The 19,223-nt window shown below is 36.1% G+C and overlaps 2 protein-coding genes across 2 annotated transcripts; one reads left to right on the forward strand and one right to left on the reverse strand.

Moving 5' to 3' along the window:
- Nucleotides 1-586: 586 nt before the first annotated feature.
- On the forward strand, nt 587-7,009 carry ASNSD1 (asparagine synthetase domain containing 1). The gene is made up of 5 exons (XM_009890131.1): nt 587-641; nt 1,178-1,253; nt 2,147-3,721; nt 5,375-5,556; nt 6,680-7,009. The coding sequence occupies exons 3-5, from the start codon at nt 2,240-2,242 to the stop codon at nt 6,939-6,941; spliced, it is 1,926 nt and encodes a 641-aa protein (XP_009888433.1). The 5' UTR covers nt 587-641; nt 1,178-1,253; nt 2,147-2,239; the 3' UTR covers nt 6,942-7,009.
- Nucleotides 7,010-14,324: 7,315 nt separating this feature from the next.
- On the reverse strand, nt 14,325-18,952 carry OSGEPL1 (O-sialoglycoprotein endopeptidase-like 1). The gene is made up of 7 exons (XM_009890132.1): nt 18,741-18,952; nt 17,703-18,090; nt 16,627-16,831; nt 16,395-16,543; nt 15,756-15,886; nt 15,537-15,608; nt 14,325-14,452 (listed from the first exon to the last, which is right to left on the reverse strand). Exons 1-7 carry the CDS (start codon nt 18,950-18,952, stop codon nt 14,359-14,361), a joined length of 1,251 nt encoding a protein of 416 aa, XP_009888434.1. The 3' UTR covers nt 14,325-14,358.
- Nucleotides 18,953-19,223: the final 271 nt, after the last annotated feature.

The following is a 19,223-nucleotide window of genomic DNA, read 5'->3' on the forward strand; positions in this document are numbered from 1 at the left end:
CCTGATTGCTCTTTAGCATTGACTGCTGTCACTGTAAAAGAAAATGGGAATACTTGCCACCTCTGCCAGTGCTATTGAACAGAGTGGTAAATCCCACTAAGGAAGTCTGTGCAAAACTCCAGAGCAATAGAAAGACTTCCATTGCGTTTAATGCAGTTTTAGGAGGTTTGGGGATTTATTGGTTTCATTTTGAATTTAGAGAATACCTGTGATTATAAAATCTACTGTAGATACCATGCTAAATTTTGTTTTCTAAAATTAGTTGATGATTTGTTAGTTGTTTGCATGTTTTCTTTTTTTCTGAGGGCAAAAATATGATTTCTGATTATAAATAGCTAGAGGTACTCTGGGTCCCCAATGATGATTGCTTTCAAGGGTAGGAGAAATATCAATCCGTGCAAGATAACCCGTTTCTAGAGCAGTTATTTAGTATTTCATTTTTATAGCTACTTCGTCTTCAATGGTCCATTCAGAGAACAGCAACTATATATGCATGTAGCTGTATCAGTAAGCATGTTCATCACCAGGATTATAATACAGTGTCTTATTTTTAATAATTAAATTGAGATGCATCTTTTGCCTTTCAGATTAAAGAGCAGAAGGTTGTAGTTGATGAGCTTTCTAATTTGAAGAAGAACCGGGTAAGTATTTACAAATTTGCTTTTGACTGTTTCATTTTAGCCTTAGAGAAATAAGCATAGAGACAAGAGGGGAAACAAAATCAGGGCACTCTGTCTTTAATTTATTTTAATGCAGATTTTAGTACAGATGTTCTGAGAATAATTTGTCCTCCAAATTATTTGATTATGTACGCTTGTATACTGTAACATGGTATGGTTTGGGGGTTTTTGCCTTCTTATGTTTTATCTGAGTTACTTCATTAAGATGTTTGAATTGATCAGAAGACTTCATGAAGTATTCTCACTTTTCATGTGTATGTATTTTAAAATAGAATGTGATCCCTCATGTATGAGGAAAAGAGAAATGCAGAATAATCATGGATTGATCATGAAATGTTTTTGATGGTATATTAGAATGTTGGTGTTGTCAAGGCAGAATTTATCTTTCTGGCATAAAAGTGAAGGGGTATCTCGGTGAACCTGCATCAGCTTCTGCTGCAGTGTGGTTGCCAGAGTTTTAATCTTTGACTTAATGCAGTGTTGTTTTTGTTTTACAGAAAGTTTATAGGCAGCAACCCAATAGCAACATATTCTTCCTTGTAGACCGAACAGAAACACTATCTCAATGCAAAAGTAAGTTTGCAGTGATCAAATTGATCAATTTTGATCAAGCTGATCAAATAGTTAGCTATTTAAAAGGTGTATTGGTAGCTGTTAATGATTTCAAAGGTGTATAATAATTAAAACCTGGCAACTATATATTAAATACAAAGTAGACTTCAGGCACATGCTGTTTTTTCTGGATTGAATAAATGTTAAAGTGTTTCCACTTGATATATGGATGTGCTAAAAGAGCTGAAGATGTGGGAAGAGTAAGAACATCTGCCCCACAGAGGAGTCGCTATTCTCAGCTTTGGGAAGCTGTATAGCTCTTTGTCCCTTAAAAAAAAAAAGTCTAAAAATTGTGTGGAGTGAGTAGGAAGAAAATAATGACAAGTTAAACTGGATGTTAGGCTGGAAATATTTAGGTAGATGAAAGAATGGATCTGTGGGATTATGAAGGTAGGAGAATGCATGATAAAGAGAGTTGATTGAACAAACATTAGAAATCTGTAAATTTAGAAATATATTTTGCTACTTTCATTTTCTTTCCTTTGATTTGAGTTCATAGTGTTGTCATTTTAATTGACTGTTCACTTTTCTTATTTTACACACAAATGTGTAAATCATCCTGATTACATAGTCAATAGTTGGCCGTTTCCCTAATTCTTCTACGTGCAATGTGACTTTCTTTGGGAGAAAAACAAAAAAACTCATGATCTTTGTATAATTAAAAAGGAATGAGCTATAGTATTGATGTAACACAAACATAGTACTTTTGTTACTTAGCATTTCATGTTTTTTTTCTCTCTAATTGAATGAGTGGCTGGAGTTACTAGTTTCTTAGACTCTTAACTGCTCATAAACTCACTCATAAACTTACCAGTTTAAGAAACTCATTATTCTTGTATTTTTCTCTTACACAGATACGTTAGATGAATTAAAGAAGGCACATCAGGAGATGGAAAATTCAGAAAAGACTAAAATCAAGAAATAGTCCGTCTGAGTTCAAAGTCACAATGTGTGGTATTTGTTGCATTGTTACCTTGTGTAGCCAGCGTGCTATTCATGATTTCTTTAATGAAGACATCCTCTGCCGTCTTAGAAGAAGAGGACCAGACAGTAGCCAACAGTTGACAAAAACTGTGTCTGATCCCTCTTACGAGTGTCTGTTTTCTGGCCATGTACTTCACTTGAGGGGTCTGATGACTCCTCAGCCTCTGGAAGATGCCAATAACAATATTTTTCTTTGGAATGGAGAAATTTTCAATGGAGTGCATGTAGAAGATCTGGAGAATGACACTGAAGTAATGTTTCATCATCTTGCGTTATGCAGTAGTGAAGCGGACATTTTGTCACTCTTTTCATCACTTCAGGGTCCATGGTCTTTTATTTATTATCAAGCATCTACACACAGTTTATGGTTTGGTAGAGATTATTTTGGTCGTCGCAGTTTGCTTTGGCAATTCAGTAATGAGGTTGACAGTGCTTTCTGTCTCACATCTGTAAGTGTTTATTCTGAATTGGGTAACCAATGGCAAGAAGTCCCAGCATCTGGAATTTTCAAAATTGACCTCAGAGCTTGTGCAACAACTAAATCTTTGTGTTTAACATTGTTTCCATGGAGGTACAGCTGCACAGAGAAAGCAGTAGAAGAAATATTCATTAATGTTCTGGACCAAATTTCAAAAGACTTACCGAACCACATACGTCTCATGATGAATGAATCAAAACTGTGTCTCAGAGCACCAGTTATCCCCTTAAATAAAACAATTTCTGAAGCTTCAGGTGAATGTTCAGCCACTAATACTAGCAACATTATCCATATGCTTTCTGTAGAAACCCTTCAAGCATTTCTTGCAGAGGAGCACAAGAAAAAATTTGTCCATCAGTTTATTGATGTTTTAAGTGAAGCGGTGAAGAGACGGGTTTTATTTCTCTTTAGAGAACAAAATCAGAAAACAAAAGAAGTTCCAAGCACGTCTAATAGGAAAGCACACATTGCAGTGCTCTTTTCTGGTGGCATTGATTCTATGGTTATTGCATCCCTTGCTGATAAACATGTACCTTTGGAGGAACCAATTGATCTTCTCAATGTAGCTTTCATGTTAAAAGAACAAGCTAAGCAAAAGGGTACCACTAAAAAACATACCAACCAGAAAGTACAGCTTGATTCGCTTTGTGCTCAAGAAAGTTGTAAAGATCTTGATGCTAAAACTGGTGCTCATTTACCTTGCTTTGATGTTCCAGACAGAATCACTGGTAGAGCAGGACTGAAAGAATTAGAAGCCATTAACCCTTCAAGAACCTGGAATTTTGTGGAAATTAACATTACACCAGAGGAATTGAAAGAAATGAGACAACAATGCATTAAGCACTTAATTTATCCACTGGATACAGTCTTGGATGACAGCATTGGCTGTGCAATTTGGTTTGCTTCTAGAGGAGAGGGTTTTATTAGTAACCAAGGAGAACTGAAACCATATAAAAGTCCTGCAAAGGTACTGATTGTTTTCTGCCTTATGCTTGACCTGTGAATGTAAAAACAGCTATGTGTTTTCAGAAATCAGCAGGGGTCCTTAATATTTATAAGGCTTCTGAAATTCAGTGGCAGAATATCAAATAGTTCTGTCCTGGTAATCTTTGTGTAATCCTGGAGTTAAAAACTGCATTCAGTTCTTTTGTCATGTAATGTGTATGGCTTTTCATTAAGCTTGAACAAGCAACAGTGTGACTAGGAGAAAAATAAAAACAATCATCTATCACTTTCAGTGTTTCAACTCCAGTAGTGGGTAACTGCTGTTCAATCCAAATTGTATAGATTAATAAATTTAGAGATAAACATTAATGAAGTACTAAGTAATATTGCTTTGTACCAGCATCCCAATGGCTGTAAAATTACTAGCTTGGTACTTAGACACAGTATATGATAAAATCACAATTAATAATGGCAGAAAAGATGACTACTTGGAATCTTTTGTAATTAAGCATCTGATTAAATGACAGAGCTACAAAAAGTAGTTTGTTCGGTTTTGTAACTTATTTTCATCTATGTAGTTTCAAGTAAAATCTTTTTAGTAACTAGATTATTTTCTTGGGAATTTGATTCTTATTTCTCACTTCCCATTTCCTGATAGATTGTGTGGGGAAGAATAAACTATTTAATTTCAGGAGTATGCAGTTCACTGCTGCCTTTGCTTTTCGAGGTTTCTATTGCTTTTCTTCTGATTGCTGGATCTTAAAAACACAAAAAACCCCACCAACAATAAACGCAGTATGCAATAATTTGTGTAAAAGCTACTGCTGTAGAACACAGTTGATTTAGTTGACTGATCTATTTAAGGATGTGCATCTCAGATTTGCACAACATACAAATTCATTTTAGGTCTGGAATATGTTGAAATGGGTCATGAGTTAATAAAACATAAAGTGAAATTGTCATTCTCTCATCAGTTACTTACTACTGTGCACAGGTAAAAAATTAGTTGACCACTAGCTGTTCTCAGATTAGTAAAACACACGTGACTGTTTATGTTGAGAGACTTTCACTTCAGTAGTAAATTGCTGATGAGGCACAGTAATGCACCAGATGTAACAGTGTTTTTCTTTTGATAACATTTTATGTGCTTATCATTGAGTAGACAACAATATGACACGGTTTTATTTTCTATTATGTAGTTGTTATTAGGCTAGTAGCTGGTAAATTAATAATAGTCTGGGTGTACATTCAGATGACTATTTAGAACCTATGACATACTGCATAATCTGCAGCAACAATTTCTTTGGTAAAGGCTGGTGCTTAACAAATGCTGCTTATTGTAAAAGAAATTAACAAAGACATTATTCAAAGCTACTGGTGTATTTGTGATGCACACAACACTATTTAGGGTTTTTTTCCTTGCCTCGGTAGAAATGTTTGTGTGTACTTTTAGGTCTGATTGTGAACTTACTTCAAGTTTCCAGTGACTGTATTGGGAACTGTTTCAGGTTCAGTAAATGTGTAGGGCACATCCCATCATGACAGGTAATGTATTTACAAGATGTGTATTAAAGTTATTGAGATGTATTAGGATGTAGTTAAACATTTAAGATTTGTTACATATTATTAGCTTGCATAGATATTTAGAAATATTTCTTTTATTCTCTTTTCTTAGGTTGTACTTACAGGAATTGGAGCAGATGAACAGCTTGCTGGGTATTCTCGACATCGTGTTTGCTTCCAAAAATATGGCTTAGAGGGTCTGAATAAAGAACTTGAAATGGAGTTAGATCGCATTTCTTCTAGAAATCTTGGTAGAGATGACAGGATTATTGGTGATCACGGAAAAGAAGCCAGGTATTATTGTTTTAACATGAAGCTAAACTGGTTTTGCCAGTTAGAGTCTGCTTTTAACGCTCCAACAGAAAGCTTAATTGAAACTTGTATGCATTTTATTGTCTCTAAGTTCTGTTGCAGTTTCATTAATATTTACCGTGTTGTGGGGTTTTTTGGTTTTGTATTTTAAAAAGGGGTCTGTAGTACTGTGGAAGAGTTACTTAAGGAAATTTAGCAACTTGAATTCCTTCTGAAAGTTTTAAGAAGCAGCAACGTATGTCAAAATAGTCACAATCTAGTTTGTTTTATCATTTTAAGTGGAACAGTCTTCTGCACAACTTTGAAATGTTCTGGTGCGCTCATTTGGGGAGTGACTTTGGAGAATGACAATGTCATGTAGAAGCCACATATTGCTTCTCGTGCAGTAAAGGCATGATTAATATCCACTATATTTCTTGGCTGTTAAGTCAGAATAGTTAAAGAATCACCCTACTTGTGTTTAGTTCCTCCATGCTACCACCAACTTGCAAAAAAATCCTTAGGTGTTGTCCAGTAGCAGAGGCCACTCAGATGCACAAAAGGTCTTTTCATGTGATCTTTGTGACAGTGTTTTTCCAAATCTGTTCTTAGTTGCACATTTTCAGTTTAGCAGTTGCAGTGGCAATGCTGTTAATCATGCGTGTGATTAGATATGAATGCCTGGAATTCAGAATATTGTCAGAATTTGTTGTGTAAATATTTTTGTTTCAAAGTTACAGTGTAGCTCCATACAGTATTTTTAAATACTTAGAAGTTACCTTGAGAAGTTTTACTTTAAAACTTGTCTTGCTCTTCCATTGTATTTTCTGATTTTCTTCATATTTTTTGTTTCGTATAAACCCAGCATTTCTGATGCTTGTTCTTACTTTGCTTGAGTTTTGAAAACTTCAGGCTTCTAAGTTTAAACATATATTATGTTTTCTTTCTCCAAGACAGCGTAACTGCTTTGGAGACTTGCCTCAGTACTGTGACACTAACATTTAAGGTACATCTGTAGTTAGAAATGGACACAGACTCTGAAGTCTTTCCATGTGGTAAAGGGAAAAAACAAGACTATTTCTATGAAGTTTTAAAGGGTCTTTCCCAATGTACATCTTTCCTTCAGGTTTCCTTTTCTTGATGAAGATGTTGTGTCATTCCTCAATTCTCTGCCCATCTTAGAAAAAGCTGACTTGACTTTACCTCGAGGAGTTGGTGAGAAATTGATTCTGCGCCTTGCAGCCAAGGAGCTTGGCCTTACAGCCTCGACCATTTTGCCCAAAAGGGCTGTACAGTTTGGATCTCGGATTGCAAAACTAGAGAGCAACAGTGAAAAAGCATCTGACACATGCAGCAGACTGAAGTTATTTTCAGTAGATGAATTATAAAGCTACATCTTGAGATGTTGCTTTTATTCTATATGCAAATTCAGTAAATCTTTGGAGTTTTCTTAGAACGTTTGGTCTGGTTTTTTACACATTTGGACATTATTATTAATCGTCAAAGTAGTACATGTAGATGTGTGCTTGTACTGGAGACTCACTATGAATGCATCCTCGAGGGGAAGGGAACACCGGGCTCTGGGGAAGAGAAGATAGCCAGAGGTTGGCTTTCCCACCCTTCCTAACCAATGTCAGTGTCACAGAAAGCATACTGAATCTGTCACGTATACAGAATTCAGTACAGTAGATTTTCCTCTGTTGTAGAACAGGGTTGGTCTTGCAGCTGTGCTTTAGGAAAGGGTTCAGGTTATGGTTTTAGAAGGGAGGGTGTGGTAACAAGCTGGCCCGGGTTGCCAGAACCAAAAAGAGCTGAGGGTCTCTGGCCTTGTTACCTCTTGGAGGTCGGCCTTCCAAGAATCATGCTTGCCCTTTCATTACTTGAGAAACAGAGAACCCACACACACCCTGGGTGTTTTGGGGTCATCCTGTGCAGCCTCCCAGTCCTTGGTCAGTTCTGTAGGGCTGAGTTGGTGGTCCCCAGCCTGGGGCTGCCTGTGCTGCCAGAGAAACTGGGAAGCTCCCCCCAGGCTGTTCTTTGTCCCTTGTTGGCTCCCTAGCTTGCTGCCTCTACTTTTAGGTTTAGCTCTGCTACTTTTACTTCCAAAGTTGCAAAGCATCCATTGTGTACTTCAAGGAAGATCTCTTTTAAACAAAACAAAAGAGATACCTCTTTCAAAAGGAAAAACAAGGGCACTCTGGGCAAGTATGTGGATTATTAATGGGGCTGAAATAGAAATACGAATGCACTTCATCTGAAGAGAAGCTTGAGTTAGCTTGTCTTTCTAATTGTGTACGGAAGGATTGCAAAGTTAACATAAGAAAAACTGGATATGTGCTCACCAGTGTTTTTGGTAAGGTCAGAGCTTAGTACTCAACTTGCTGTCTTATAGTTCTAGTTTTTATTTTTGTCCAATTAAGTAGAGAAAGTAAAAATCATACCAGAAAAAAAATAATCCCTTTTCATATGAAGCATAATATATTGAATCCTACAAAGTATCTCTAGGGGTGTAAGTAGATTTTCAAAATAATTTTTCAAGTCTGTAAAGAAATACTTATTAAAAAACCTTAAGTTTCAGACTGCTTCAAAGCACTGGCAGATTTCTTACTGGTGCTCTGAGGGAAGGGACTCCCTAGTACCTTACCCTGGGATGTTTGCAAGAGTTCTTGCATCATGCGCTAAAGCAGGTGGAGGTTCAACCAGGAGGAAAATTAGGCTGATGAAATGCAACTATTGTTCATTATTTGTTATCTCTGTGGTAGTGTTGGAGTGTTCCTAGAAGTTACGTGCCACCTAGGACCCTAAGGGAAAAAAGTTGTGCTTTTTGTACCCAGGCAAATAGTTTCTTTTCCAAACTAAGAGGCCTCTGATATTAAGGGAAATGTGAAAAATCATTTTGGATTTTGTGAGATTTAGCTGTTGAAATTTGCTGTTTAAACCTTCCATCAATTCAGATGCAAAATCTCATCACAGTACTTCTTGTCAGATTCTTCCAGCTGATACAGAAATTGGACAAATTTTGAGCTGTGTTGACGAAATCGTAGAAGTTTGGGGCATACATACCCAAAGAGAAATGTGTCTGGATCTTAGTGCTTTGAAACGAACATTAATACAGTTGGGAAAACCCAGCCAGATGTAAATAATTTTAGACTTTTGTTCAGGAGGAGAGTACAAAAACATTCCTATTAAAAAAAATACCCAATATTGCACATAGTTTATACATGGGATTCCTAAAAGCTGGGATCATTATTTGAAAAAATATAGACCATTGGATCTTGTGCAAAATTATAAGCTGATATGAAGTACTGTAAATCAACACATTTCCAAAAGATCTCAGGTTCCACTGTGGTATTTAAGTTATTGGTCAGATTTTCAAAGGTCCTCAGTACTCGGAAGCTCTCTTTAAGAATAACAAGAGCTCCAGGCTTAAGAGATGTATTTTGAAGAATTCATGACATGTGCATGTATTTTTTTTTTCCTAACATTCTACATAGTTTTATTTATATTATTTGCTGTATCTTTATAATTAAGATTTAAAATCAGTTGCCTTGCTATATAATAAATAAGGTGGTGTTAGAGACAAAAGAGACTTTTAACATTCTAACTTCCCTAGAAGTAGTAATTCCTAGTGTAGTAATAAAAATACTATCAGGTTATAGATGCAACAGCAAAGTGCATCTTACAAATACATTTTTAAAAGTTAAGAATAACGTTTACATTTAGGTGGCACAAACATTTTTATGGAAGGCAACAATAGTGTTCTAAAATGTTTCATTTGACCTAGATTTTTCTACTCATTCCTCGCTTTGCAGATCTAATTGATATTTCCACTAAACCTGATTTTTAGGGAACCTATGATGAATATATGAATGAAGATCCAACTTAAAACCCAAACAGTACAGTAAAAAAAAAAAAAGTCTTTATGCAATATGCTGATAATATGGTATTTAAATTGACACTTGGCACTATACAAGTTGAGCTACATGAAAATGTATGTGGTGAATACGTTCACCGATGTGAGTGATAAGATCAACAGAGGCCTATTAAGATACAATCCAGACCAGGCTGCAGCAGAGATTAGCTCTTCAGCAAAATCTTCTGAAGAAATAATTGGAAAAAAATCACAGCTATCTGCAGGAATATAGAGTACCTCATATTAATGAACTCTGATTCCATTTTTACTGGGGTTTAAAAAGAAGGTGGAAAATGCAAATTTAAGTAAACATCTTCAGCCATATTCTAGTAAGAAAACTGTAAATTTACTATTTTTTTAATTAAAATTTGGCAGTGATATTTTTGTATCTTCTAGATATCTTGTAGATTTTTTATATGTTCAAATTATATATGCTTGTATATTTTATATATTAAATACTTATATAACTTAAATATTGTGACTTCTAAAAGAGAAAAAAACACATTATTTTATATCTTGTGGAGTTAAAACTGAAAGAGAACTGGCACTGTTTGGTTTTTTTGGACCAAATTTCAAATATCAACATTTTCAATATGCACCGCATGAGCATTTTTATGTCCATGGAGAACTGAGTTTGATGTCGGTACTCTGTCAGTAAAGGATGTTCCATCAGAGATCACGATTCTAGTTTGCTGTCTGTCTTGTAATGTATGCATGTGTATGTCTTTACAGCTAATAAAACTATGAGAGAATATTGTACTTGGTTAAAATTAGTATCAGAGATAAGGAAAAACGTGCTTGCTCCAGGAGTTAATAGGTTTGTCTAGACTGTGTTGTCGCTTGGTTATCTAAGCGGTTCTTATAGACCAGGCTAATACAGTGTTCTACTTATTTCTCAAATGAGTATGCTATAAAAATATTTGCTGCCAATATTGAACCGTACAAGCTGGCACAAGATACCTTAATGATAAGGACGGCGTTCCCCTAAGTGCAGCATAGCCTTCAGGTGGCTTTTCTGGACAGCACAATAGTTGTCTAAAGAATGATCAAAACAGATTCACCTGAGATGGTATAAACTATTCCCTGAGGGATGCTTCTCATTAGATATGGGTTTAATTTGCTGTGGCGCATGCAAGTGATCTGTGTAAAGAACCAAAAGCACTTTTAAACATTAAATGAAATGCAATCAGAATTGTACTTCAGCTTCCATGATTGCTGATCGTTGGTAAGGCTTGTGAATTCTATTGGTCATTTTATTGGTGTAAGCAGTTAGGTATTGATATAAACAACCCTTACAGCTGGTTTAGTAACTGTTTTCTCGTAAGTTGCCTGTCTTACATCAGGCTATAAGGCTCAGTTGTTTGACACGGATATACCAGGTAGAGAACATTACCCCATACCAATGATGGAATTTGATTGTAAGAGGTAAGGAACGTGCACAGTAATATTCATATTGTAGTATAGTCTTTCTGATTTCAGATTGGCATTTACTTAACTGAAATTGCTGACTATACTATGAAGGTTTGAGAGGAATAGATTTTTGTAGCTTAATAAAATATATTTTGATTCCAGTTTGGTGGTGTTTTTTGTTTGTTGGGTTTTTTTTAACAGATTAAATGACACACTGTCAAATACTAATTAAAGTTCTGTACGTATAGTGCAGCTGCTGGCAACATACAGGGTTGGTGGCTAAATGTTGTGCAAAAAATTTATTTTGTATAACGCAGTTACTTTTTCTGGAAACAATGAACAAAAGTTCTGTAGAAACAAATGAAAAACATCATTGTTCATCAAAATAAGAACTTGGGTTTTTCCATGCTTTAAATTCAAGCATGTGAAAATATCCTTACAAAAGCACTATGAAACCAAGGTTTAAATTGTAAACAAACAGAGACTGCAGTTGGATTTTTTTTCTTCCCTTATTTGAGTACTGTGACATGTCCTGTAGGAGGCAGTGATTGTATTATTTTGTGTAAGACTGCTCATCTTGCTATCGATATATCCAATTCCAAGAAATGTTTTCAATTGTACTAACTACTCTAAAACTTATCCAAACATATTCCATGAAGATAGAATTTCAAGATTAAATTAGTTTTAGGTTTAAAATCTTACCAATCGTTTGACTGTTAGGGTTACTGACTATACTTTTAAAACAAAATGACTCCTGACATGATGTAAAATGGTTACATTTTATGGGGTTTAATAATATCCAGAAGGTTAACAAGCAATGAGGACAAGGCATATATACATTACAGCAGTGTAGGGCTGCAAGGGAGCTCCAGAGGTCATCTAATTTACAGCCTTGTTCTGAGTGAAGAATGAAGTATTTGCAGAGCATTCTAATAGTTATTTTAATACGTAACATGCAGTGATTGAGGAATCTGTTTCAAGAGGTAACATGCTCTGTTACTTCTCCTCTTTAAAATAGAAAGCTTCTCCTAGCAGTTTTTTAAGCCTTTTCTGGAAATGAAGCTAAGTACTTTAATCCTTCCTGCAATGAAGAACAACTGAACACTGGTTTCATAACACATTTTAATAGACTGAGAATTCTGCAGTGTATCACCTTCATTGTTGTGGTCAGCCTCTTACTGCAGCAGAAAAACCCAACCCTGCAACCCTGTATTTCTTGTCTCTTATGTGTTTTTCCTGTAATAAAGACCAAATATATGCCTCTCTTAAGCACTACATTGTTGACTCATATTGGATTTTATTCCATTACAGTCCTACAAATCTACATTATTATTATTAGTTGGTATTTTGTATTTGCTTGTCTTTAAGTGTACTAGTCTATTGAATTTTATTTTGTTGATTTTTTTTTTAAAAAAAGATGGTCATATTTCTAAGTAGGTTTTCAGAAGTGTTAGCAGCTGCTTTCAAAACAGTATAAACTGCAATTTCACCACTTCCTTTTGTGCTTTCAATTTTCAGCCACAAATCCAAAAAAAATGTACAGAATGAGACATTGATGCAAACCTTTCAAGACCTTCTGTGCTTTATAATCACAGTTCATCAAAACACCATCAATATCTACTCATTGAGCACAAATTTTCAGCTGTGTAATCTGTTTTGATTTACTGAGATAGGCCAAGAAATTGTCACGATAGCATTTCTAATTCCTTGTGACAAGACGTGTCCACTTAACTATTTCAGAAAGTCTTTAATACAATTACTTGGGGCACTGTTCCGGTGTACTTGTTTTGGAAGGGTTTTAAGTATTTTTTTAATTGGAAATAAAAATCATTTTTGCTGTGTTAACTCTCAAACACTTAATTGAGATGAGATAAACATGATAGTGATTGGTTACCCGTATTTGTAGTATCACACAAGAAAGTTTTTGTGGTGTTAGAATCAAGCTCTCTGGTCCAAACAGCAGTAATTTTGGGAAGCTTGGGGCATACTGGAACCAGTCCAGTTCATAAGGCTGCATTCCTGATGGAAAATATGTATTGGATTTTATTAGCATTTATTGTATCAGAAAACACAGGTATTTAGGGATTTCTTCTTCTTCATTGTTTTGAAAGTTTGGAAGCAGGGAGCAACTTTTGAGCAGTAATACTGACTGGCTCGTTGATCCCAAGGAAGGTATGACCAGCACTAAAAACTGGGGCAATTGAGAGATTAGATGTAATGGGGGGGGGGGAGGTTTTGCTCACTGTTTCACAAATTCAGGTCTTTCACTGATGTTGAAATTGATGAGCCAGATGTATAAACATATGGCTGGATAGGGCCTATGAATTGTGATAGTTAAATTTATTAAATTATATATTGCTTTACCAAGAAGCTAAACTACTTAATGATACAGATAAATTACTTTACCAAAGGATAAATTACTTGTAGTTGAAATCCCATGAAATGAGACTCCAGAAATGGTATGTAACAAAATGTATTCTTCCAATGGTATTTGTTCAATGACGAATCTTAACCTTCTTCCAAATACTAAGTATGGGAGAAAAAATAATGCACATACCTTGTTAATTTGTTACATCTTGCCCTCAAGTTAAAAAAAAATAATAATTAAAACATTTTAAAAAACCCAGGCAACTTATTTGTTTATAACTGTCCCACAAATCCCAATTACTTGTTTGTATTTAAATGAAGGCAATTTTAAACATATGCATTACAAATTAGAAAAGTCTTATTGAAGAGGTGTTTAATACTTGAAGTGTTTTTTCCAGTAAATACCATTGTAATGAATAATACTGTAAAAGTGTATTATACTCATTATCAAAAGGCAAGGTCAAATAACCCATTATTCACATCAAAACTCAACTTGCGTCTTAACAGCTCACACCATGATTAGCTTTACTGAGCTGTTTATAAAAAAAATAAAGGACAAAATTAAAAGGCACTAGCCCTATACCCCAAAAATTTAATTTTGTGTAAGTAAGAATAGGCTTCTCACATCAGCAGCAGAGAATTAGGTACTGTTGAAATTCAGTTGTAGTGGCACAGCTAATACACTGAGATCTTCTTGAAAATCTGTGCTCTCATGTTCACTTTCTGTAACTTTTCAATCACAGAAGGTATGAATTTTTTTAACGTAGTGTAAATTATAAACCTTATATGAATTCTATTGATAAATTATAATATGGTATATATTATAAATATATAAACACCTTATTATAAGTGTAAGCAATGAAGATGTTTTCATTTGCCTAAGTTTACATTTATCAGAAAAATGCACTTTTAGTTATTTTTTTTTATTAATACTTAGAACTCTTAGACATTTGTGAAACAGTAACTGGAATCATTCTGGTGATACCACACAGCATTTATTTCTCTGAGAGGTGATTTTCAACACTTGTAAACCAGGTACGGTCAGTAAATGTAAGAGCACTGAAGCAGTTTTTATTGAACAATTTAGAGGTGCATTTACTTTACTAAGTTACTTTTTAAGATGCCAACCATCTTATCTTCTTTTTTAGTTTTGGCACCTTGATGGAATCTTCTTCAACTCTTTTCGAAATATCAATTCCAAGGGGAGCTCTAGAAGATAATAAAATGATGTATTTGTTAAAAATAAGTAACATTATTGCCAAATCACACAGATGTGCAGATTCACAGACCTTTTTTACAATGAGCATGGGAGTCACAGTACTTTTGCAGATTCCCCGCACTGTAAGACTGTGTGACCATTGCAATGAAGCCGTACCTAGAAACATCTTTACATTGAGGAAATGTCTGCACATTTGTGGCCATTCCAAACTCAGGAAACACAGCTGTGATTTCAAAGCCATATTTTGGGGATGTTTTATTTAGATTCTCATTTTAGTTGATAATTCATTTTACAGCTCACTGATGAATGTGAGACACGCTAGCAATTGACAGGTATCTCTGTGATAATCTTAAAGAATGTACAGTCTACAGCAAATAAAACTTAGTACTTTATATATCTCATTGAATAAAATAAGTTATTTTTGAAAAACAGTATTTGACCATTTTTCATGTGATAACTATGAAACTTTTTTTTTTTTTTGTCCCGAGACCTTCCAAGTCTGTTTGCCTGGAAATGGAAAGGGGAAAAAACTGAAAAAAATGTCAAGTTTAAGACCAGCTGGTACTTTTGAAATACTAGAATTTTGTTTGGCCTTAAGCCTCGGATCTACTTAAATCCATAGAACAAGTCTTACCTAACAAGTCGTTAAGAAAATCAGTATTATCAGTAAAAAAACCCAGTATTATCAGACATTATATGTCAAATTATTTTTTTAAATTATGAATGCACAGTTTGACTCGGAGCGTTTTGATTTATGTCTACAGTGAATGAGTAGCTAGGGGGAATGTATTACAGCTTAATTTGCTCCAGTTTTCCTATGCCACAATGATAATAGGAAAAGACACAGAACTGTTATTATGTATGTCTCTGAGCTAAACCAAACATAAACGCCAGACACTACCATTTGTTTTTCACAACTACATTGCATAGGAAGCGCTGGTAATTTTTAACGCTTATATGCACTGCAAAGACACTCCTCATCAGCTTCTGCTCCTCCTTTTAGTCTACAGCTCCTTCCACTTTCATTGACCATGGTGAAGAGTGAAGAAGTAGACTGTGAATTGAGTCACTTACTTTGGCTCATAGCGGATGCCATCAGTACTACATAGAACACCAAGTCCTGCACGTAACCTTTCAATGCCATTCCTAAGCAAGAAAGCAATTATGTAAAAATATGTCATAACTATCTGAACATGTGCATGTGGTCCAGTCAGCATAAACAGAAGTTCTTGACTCTTATGTCAGCGTTTAAAGAACATTATAGAAACACACGCAAAGAGAAACAACTCTTACCATGCAATCATAACACCATTATCAGTGCAGAGTCTTGGAGGAGGACACAGAAAAGCAAAATCATTTGCATCTGCCAAAGCCTGTAGACCTTTTCGGATATACTGATTACTGGCAACTCCTCCTGATAAAACCTGACAGCAGTTTCAAAAAGAAAAAAAAGGCATTAACTTAAAAGTACTGATGGGTCACACTCCTATTTAAAAAAAGGTTATCAGATGAAGTTCTGAAGACAGCAGTAAATAACGCATTTGAAGATTAAAACATATATATGAAGACAAAAACATATCAGAAAGGAGTATGATAAGTGAGCTTATTATGCTAAGAGATTCCTGAATAAAAGCACATTTTAACTCTAACAGCTGTCAAGTATTGGGGAGCACTAGGTCAAATTATGTGGCCTAGATTTTTATGGAAGGTCAGATTAGATGGTAAGAAAATCTCTTTATAGCTTGAAGCCAAACTACAAAAGACTTAATTGTAAATACGTGTATGACTATTACTTTAATTCTGGTATTTTAACAATGCAATACATACTGACATCTTCCTCACCTGTCAAGGGAGAAAGTACAACAAGACGTCTGCATCTTCAAATGATGTTACACAGTCAAATATAAAAAGGGAAAAAAAATGTATACCCACCAAAGTTGCATTTTTTGATGATAATATGCTATTTTTTGTGCAGAACAGCATGGCTCGATATGTCCGCTGGATAATATGAAGAGCCACTGCGTGCTGTACAGCAGCAGCAATATCCTTAACACAGGATAGGATCGCACCTTCTTGAATACCTATAAAAATGTATGGTCACATGGGTTTTCCTGAGTACAGGTCATCAGAAACAAGGTTTGTATCTGACTTTGTTTCAAAATACCTTCTTCTTTTTCTTTTTGCATAATGGCTTTATTGACAAGGTTCTGAAGTCCCGAAAAAGAAAAATCACAGTTACGGTATTGTTGCATGGGAAGTCTGAACAAGTGCTGTTGCCGGTTTCCAGTTTGAGCCAAGTGCTCGATGGCCTTCCCCCCAGCCATGCCGTGGCACTCTGGGTGCTTCCTTACAGAGAGTCTCCTCGCTACCTGCGGAGATAATAAACAACAGACTCGGCACAGAGAGCTAAATTAATTCCTCCTGTAACTGCGTCACTGTATTGTAGTCCGTGGAGTAAAATTAGACACCACAAAATCCAATCCAACATGAAATTACAAACAGGGCACAATAAGGACAAGACATACACCAGCTGGATTTTTTTTTTTTTCCTAGAACAATTTGGGCAAACATAAGGATCAATGAAATTTGCAGGCAACATAAATTACTCCATCTTTATGCTATAGGAAACACATGGACTGCCATACTGTTATTACCAGATAAACAGGAACAAAGCTGGTTTTGACAATCCCCTTTCTGACTCCACTCACCCCCTCATTTTTTTAATTAGTATACACAAATACTGTTTAAAAACTCCACTTGTGTTTGAGAACAAAACTCTAAGTGGCCAATTTTACAGACTGTACTCAGTGACACAGAAAACTCAAGATTCTGAAAGCCAAACCAGGCTTTTCAAACTGTACAGAAAAAAAATGGTAAGAAATGTTTTAATATGTATTGTTTTAAACCTGACAGCATCCTTTAAAACATCACTATCAATCTTCTCAAACTCATTTGTATAACGGGTGTCAGTGAAACTTCCAACACCAGTTTTGGTTATGTTGTCTATTTGCTGAAAATGTAATTAATTCACGTATGTTACAACTGATGCTATGCATAGATTTTTAACAGCCTCTTGTGTCTTATATCTATGGTATTTCAAAATAGGAAAAAAAAAAAGTTAAGTAAAGCTCATATTGCACTGTATTACTGTCCTCGGGCTGATGATAATACTACCACTATGTAGTATAACTGCAATAAAAAGAAGAAAAATCTAGACTCACTCCTGTAAGGAAATACTACCTTATCCAGCATGTCACCCGGTGCTATATCTATGGTCTGTCCGAGCAGAAGGAAATCTGAAACTCCTCGTGCTACCGCCAAGATGCAGTGGCCTCCAGAGAGTAAAAGAACTAAGAAGGGAAATTCCACGTGCTGCGTCAGTCTGATGGTCAGTGCGTGAGCCTCCATGTGGTGAATGGGTATGAACGGCTTCTGGTACCTGTTCACCAGGTCCAGGCTGTACCGCAGCCCCACGTCAAGGCTTAGGGCAAGTCCCGGCTTCACTGTAGTTGCAATAGCTGCAAGGTCACGTGCAGAAACTCCACTGATGCTAAGCGCTTCTTTCACTACTCGCTCGATGTTTTCTCTGTGAAGTTGCTGCGCCACCAGAGGAATTATTCCACCTGCTCTAGTAAAAACCAAAAGAATTACGATACGTTTGTGTTTTGCGACAGATAGAATGGCAGCAAAATAGATTTCAAACATCTCTCAACCTTGCTGCATCCTGCTGGTTTCCCTACTACATTTGCAAATGCCTTGTTTAGCGTAAAGGGCATCTGTGCACTGAAGAGAAGGCAATTATCATTGGGAGGTCAGAAAAGGCTGTAATTTGTCCTTTTTTTTGGTACATATAACTCTTAAATGTATCACACTGTTCAACACTGTTCAAAAACAACGTCTGTAACTTAATACTCACAACCCCTCACTTGCCAGTTCGTGTACCTACCCACCATTTGATTAATTTTCCCTTAAAAAATGTGAGACATTTGGTGGCTTTAGGAGTAATAACGACTTCATCTTTAATTCCAGCTCGATAAGTAATGTCTCATTTTGAAAGAAAATCCTGGAGGAAACTTGTGAAATCCACAGCTTTCCTTTCCTCACCCTTCGCAACATCTCAAGCAGAACGTGGTGCAGCCCAAGAGATGGGTTACACCTACCCGCTTCTCACCGAGTTTTCTAGAGGAGAGAAGGCTTTTTATATGGACAATATTGCAAGTAAGAATAACAGTAAAATCACGATTAAGGCAAAAGCCCCGGAGAGAAGTATATTCTTACTGTAAATGGACTTCCTTCTGACAGTGCAGCGCTTCCCCCAGCACGTTGCCGGCGTCGTCCACCACAGCCGCGCCGGTGTCATCGCAGCTCGTCTCTATTCCCAGCACCAGTTGCCGAAGATGCTGTTTCCCAGAGTGAGCAGAGCCGCTCCTCAGCCCGGCAGCTCGGCCGCCTTTAACCCATTTTAAAAGGCTTTTGGCAACGCCGTTCATCATTAAAAAAAAAAAAAAAAAAACAAAAAAACAAACAAACAAACAAACAAGGGTTTTTTTTGTTTTTTTGGTAGTTACGGCTAGAAAAGAACTGGACAGTTTATTAATACTGGATGGTTTTCAAGCATGCGCTCCGGTTTGATGTCCTGAGGAGGTGGTATGAAAGGTTACGAACGACCACACGTTTGTCACACGCACTCGCATCGCGATCTATCGCGACCTATCGCCTCTCGCCCTCCTCCCCTTTTCCCAGAGGCACGTTTCCGCCAGC

The sequence above is a fragment of the Charadrius vociferus genome, unplaced genomic scaffold, assembly GCF_000708025.1.
Source record: "Charadrius vociferus isolate BGI_N301 unplaced genomic scaffold, ASM70802v2 scaffold147, whole genome shotgun sequence".
NCBI lineage: Eukaryota > Metazoa > Chordata > Aves > Charadriiformes > Charadriidae > Charadrius > Charadrius vociferus.

Excerpts from the sequence above, each read along its gene's own strand:
- OSGEPL1 (XM_009890132.1), bottom strand. The coding sequence starts at position 18,952 with ATGAACGGCGTTGCCAAAAGCCTTTTAAAATGGGTTAAAGGCGGCCGA. Across the intron at positions 16,832-17,702 it reads CGGGTGACATGCTGGATAAG|GTAGCGAGGAGACTCTCTGT; the intron begins GTAGTATTTCCT and ends TTATCTCCGCAG. Across the intron at positions 16,544-16,626 it reads GCAAAAAGAAAAAGAAGAAG|GTATTCAAGAAGGTGCGATC; the intron begins GTATTTTGAAAC and ends ACATTTTTATAG.
- ASNSD1 (XM_009890131.1), top strand. The coding sequence starts at position 2,240 with ATGTGTGGTATTTGTTGCATTGTTACCTTGTGTAGCCAGCGTGCTATT. Across the intron at positions 3,722-5,374 it reads CATATAAAAGTCCTGCAAAG|GTTGTACTTACAGGAATTGG; the intron begins GTACTGATTGTT and ends CTCTTTTCTTAG. Across the intron at positions 5,557-6,679 it reads GATCACGGAAAAGAAGCCAG|GTTTCCTTTTCTTGATGAAG; the intron begins GTATTATTGTTT and ends TCTTTCCTTCAG.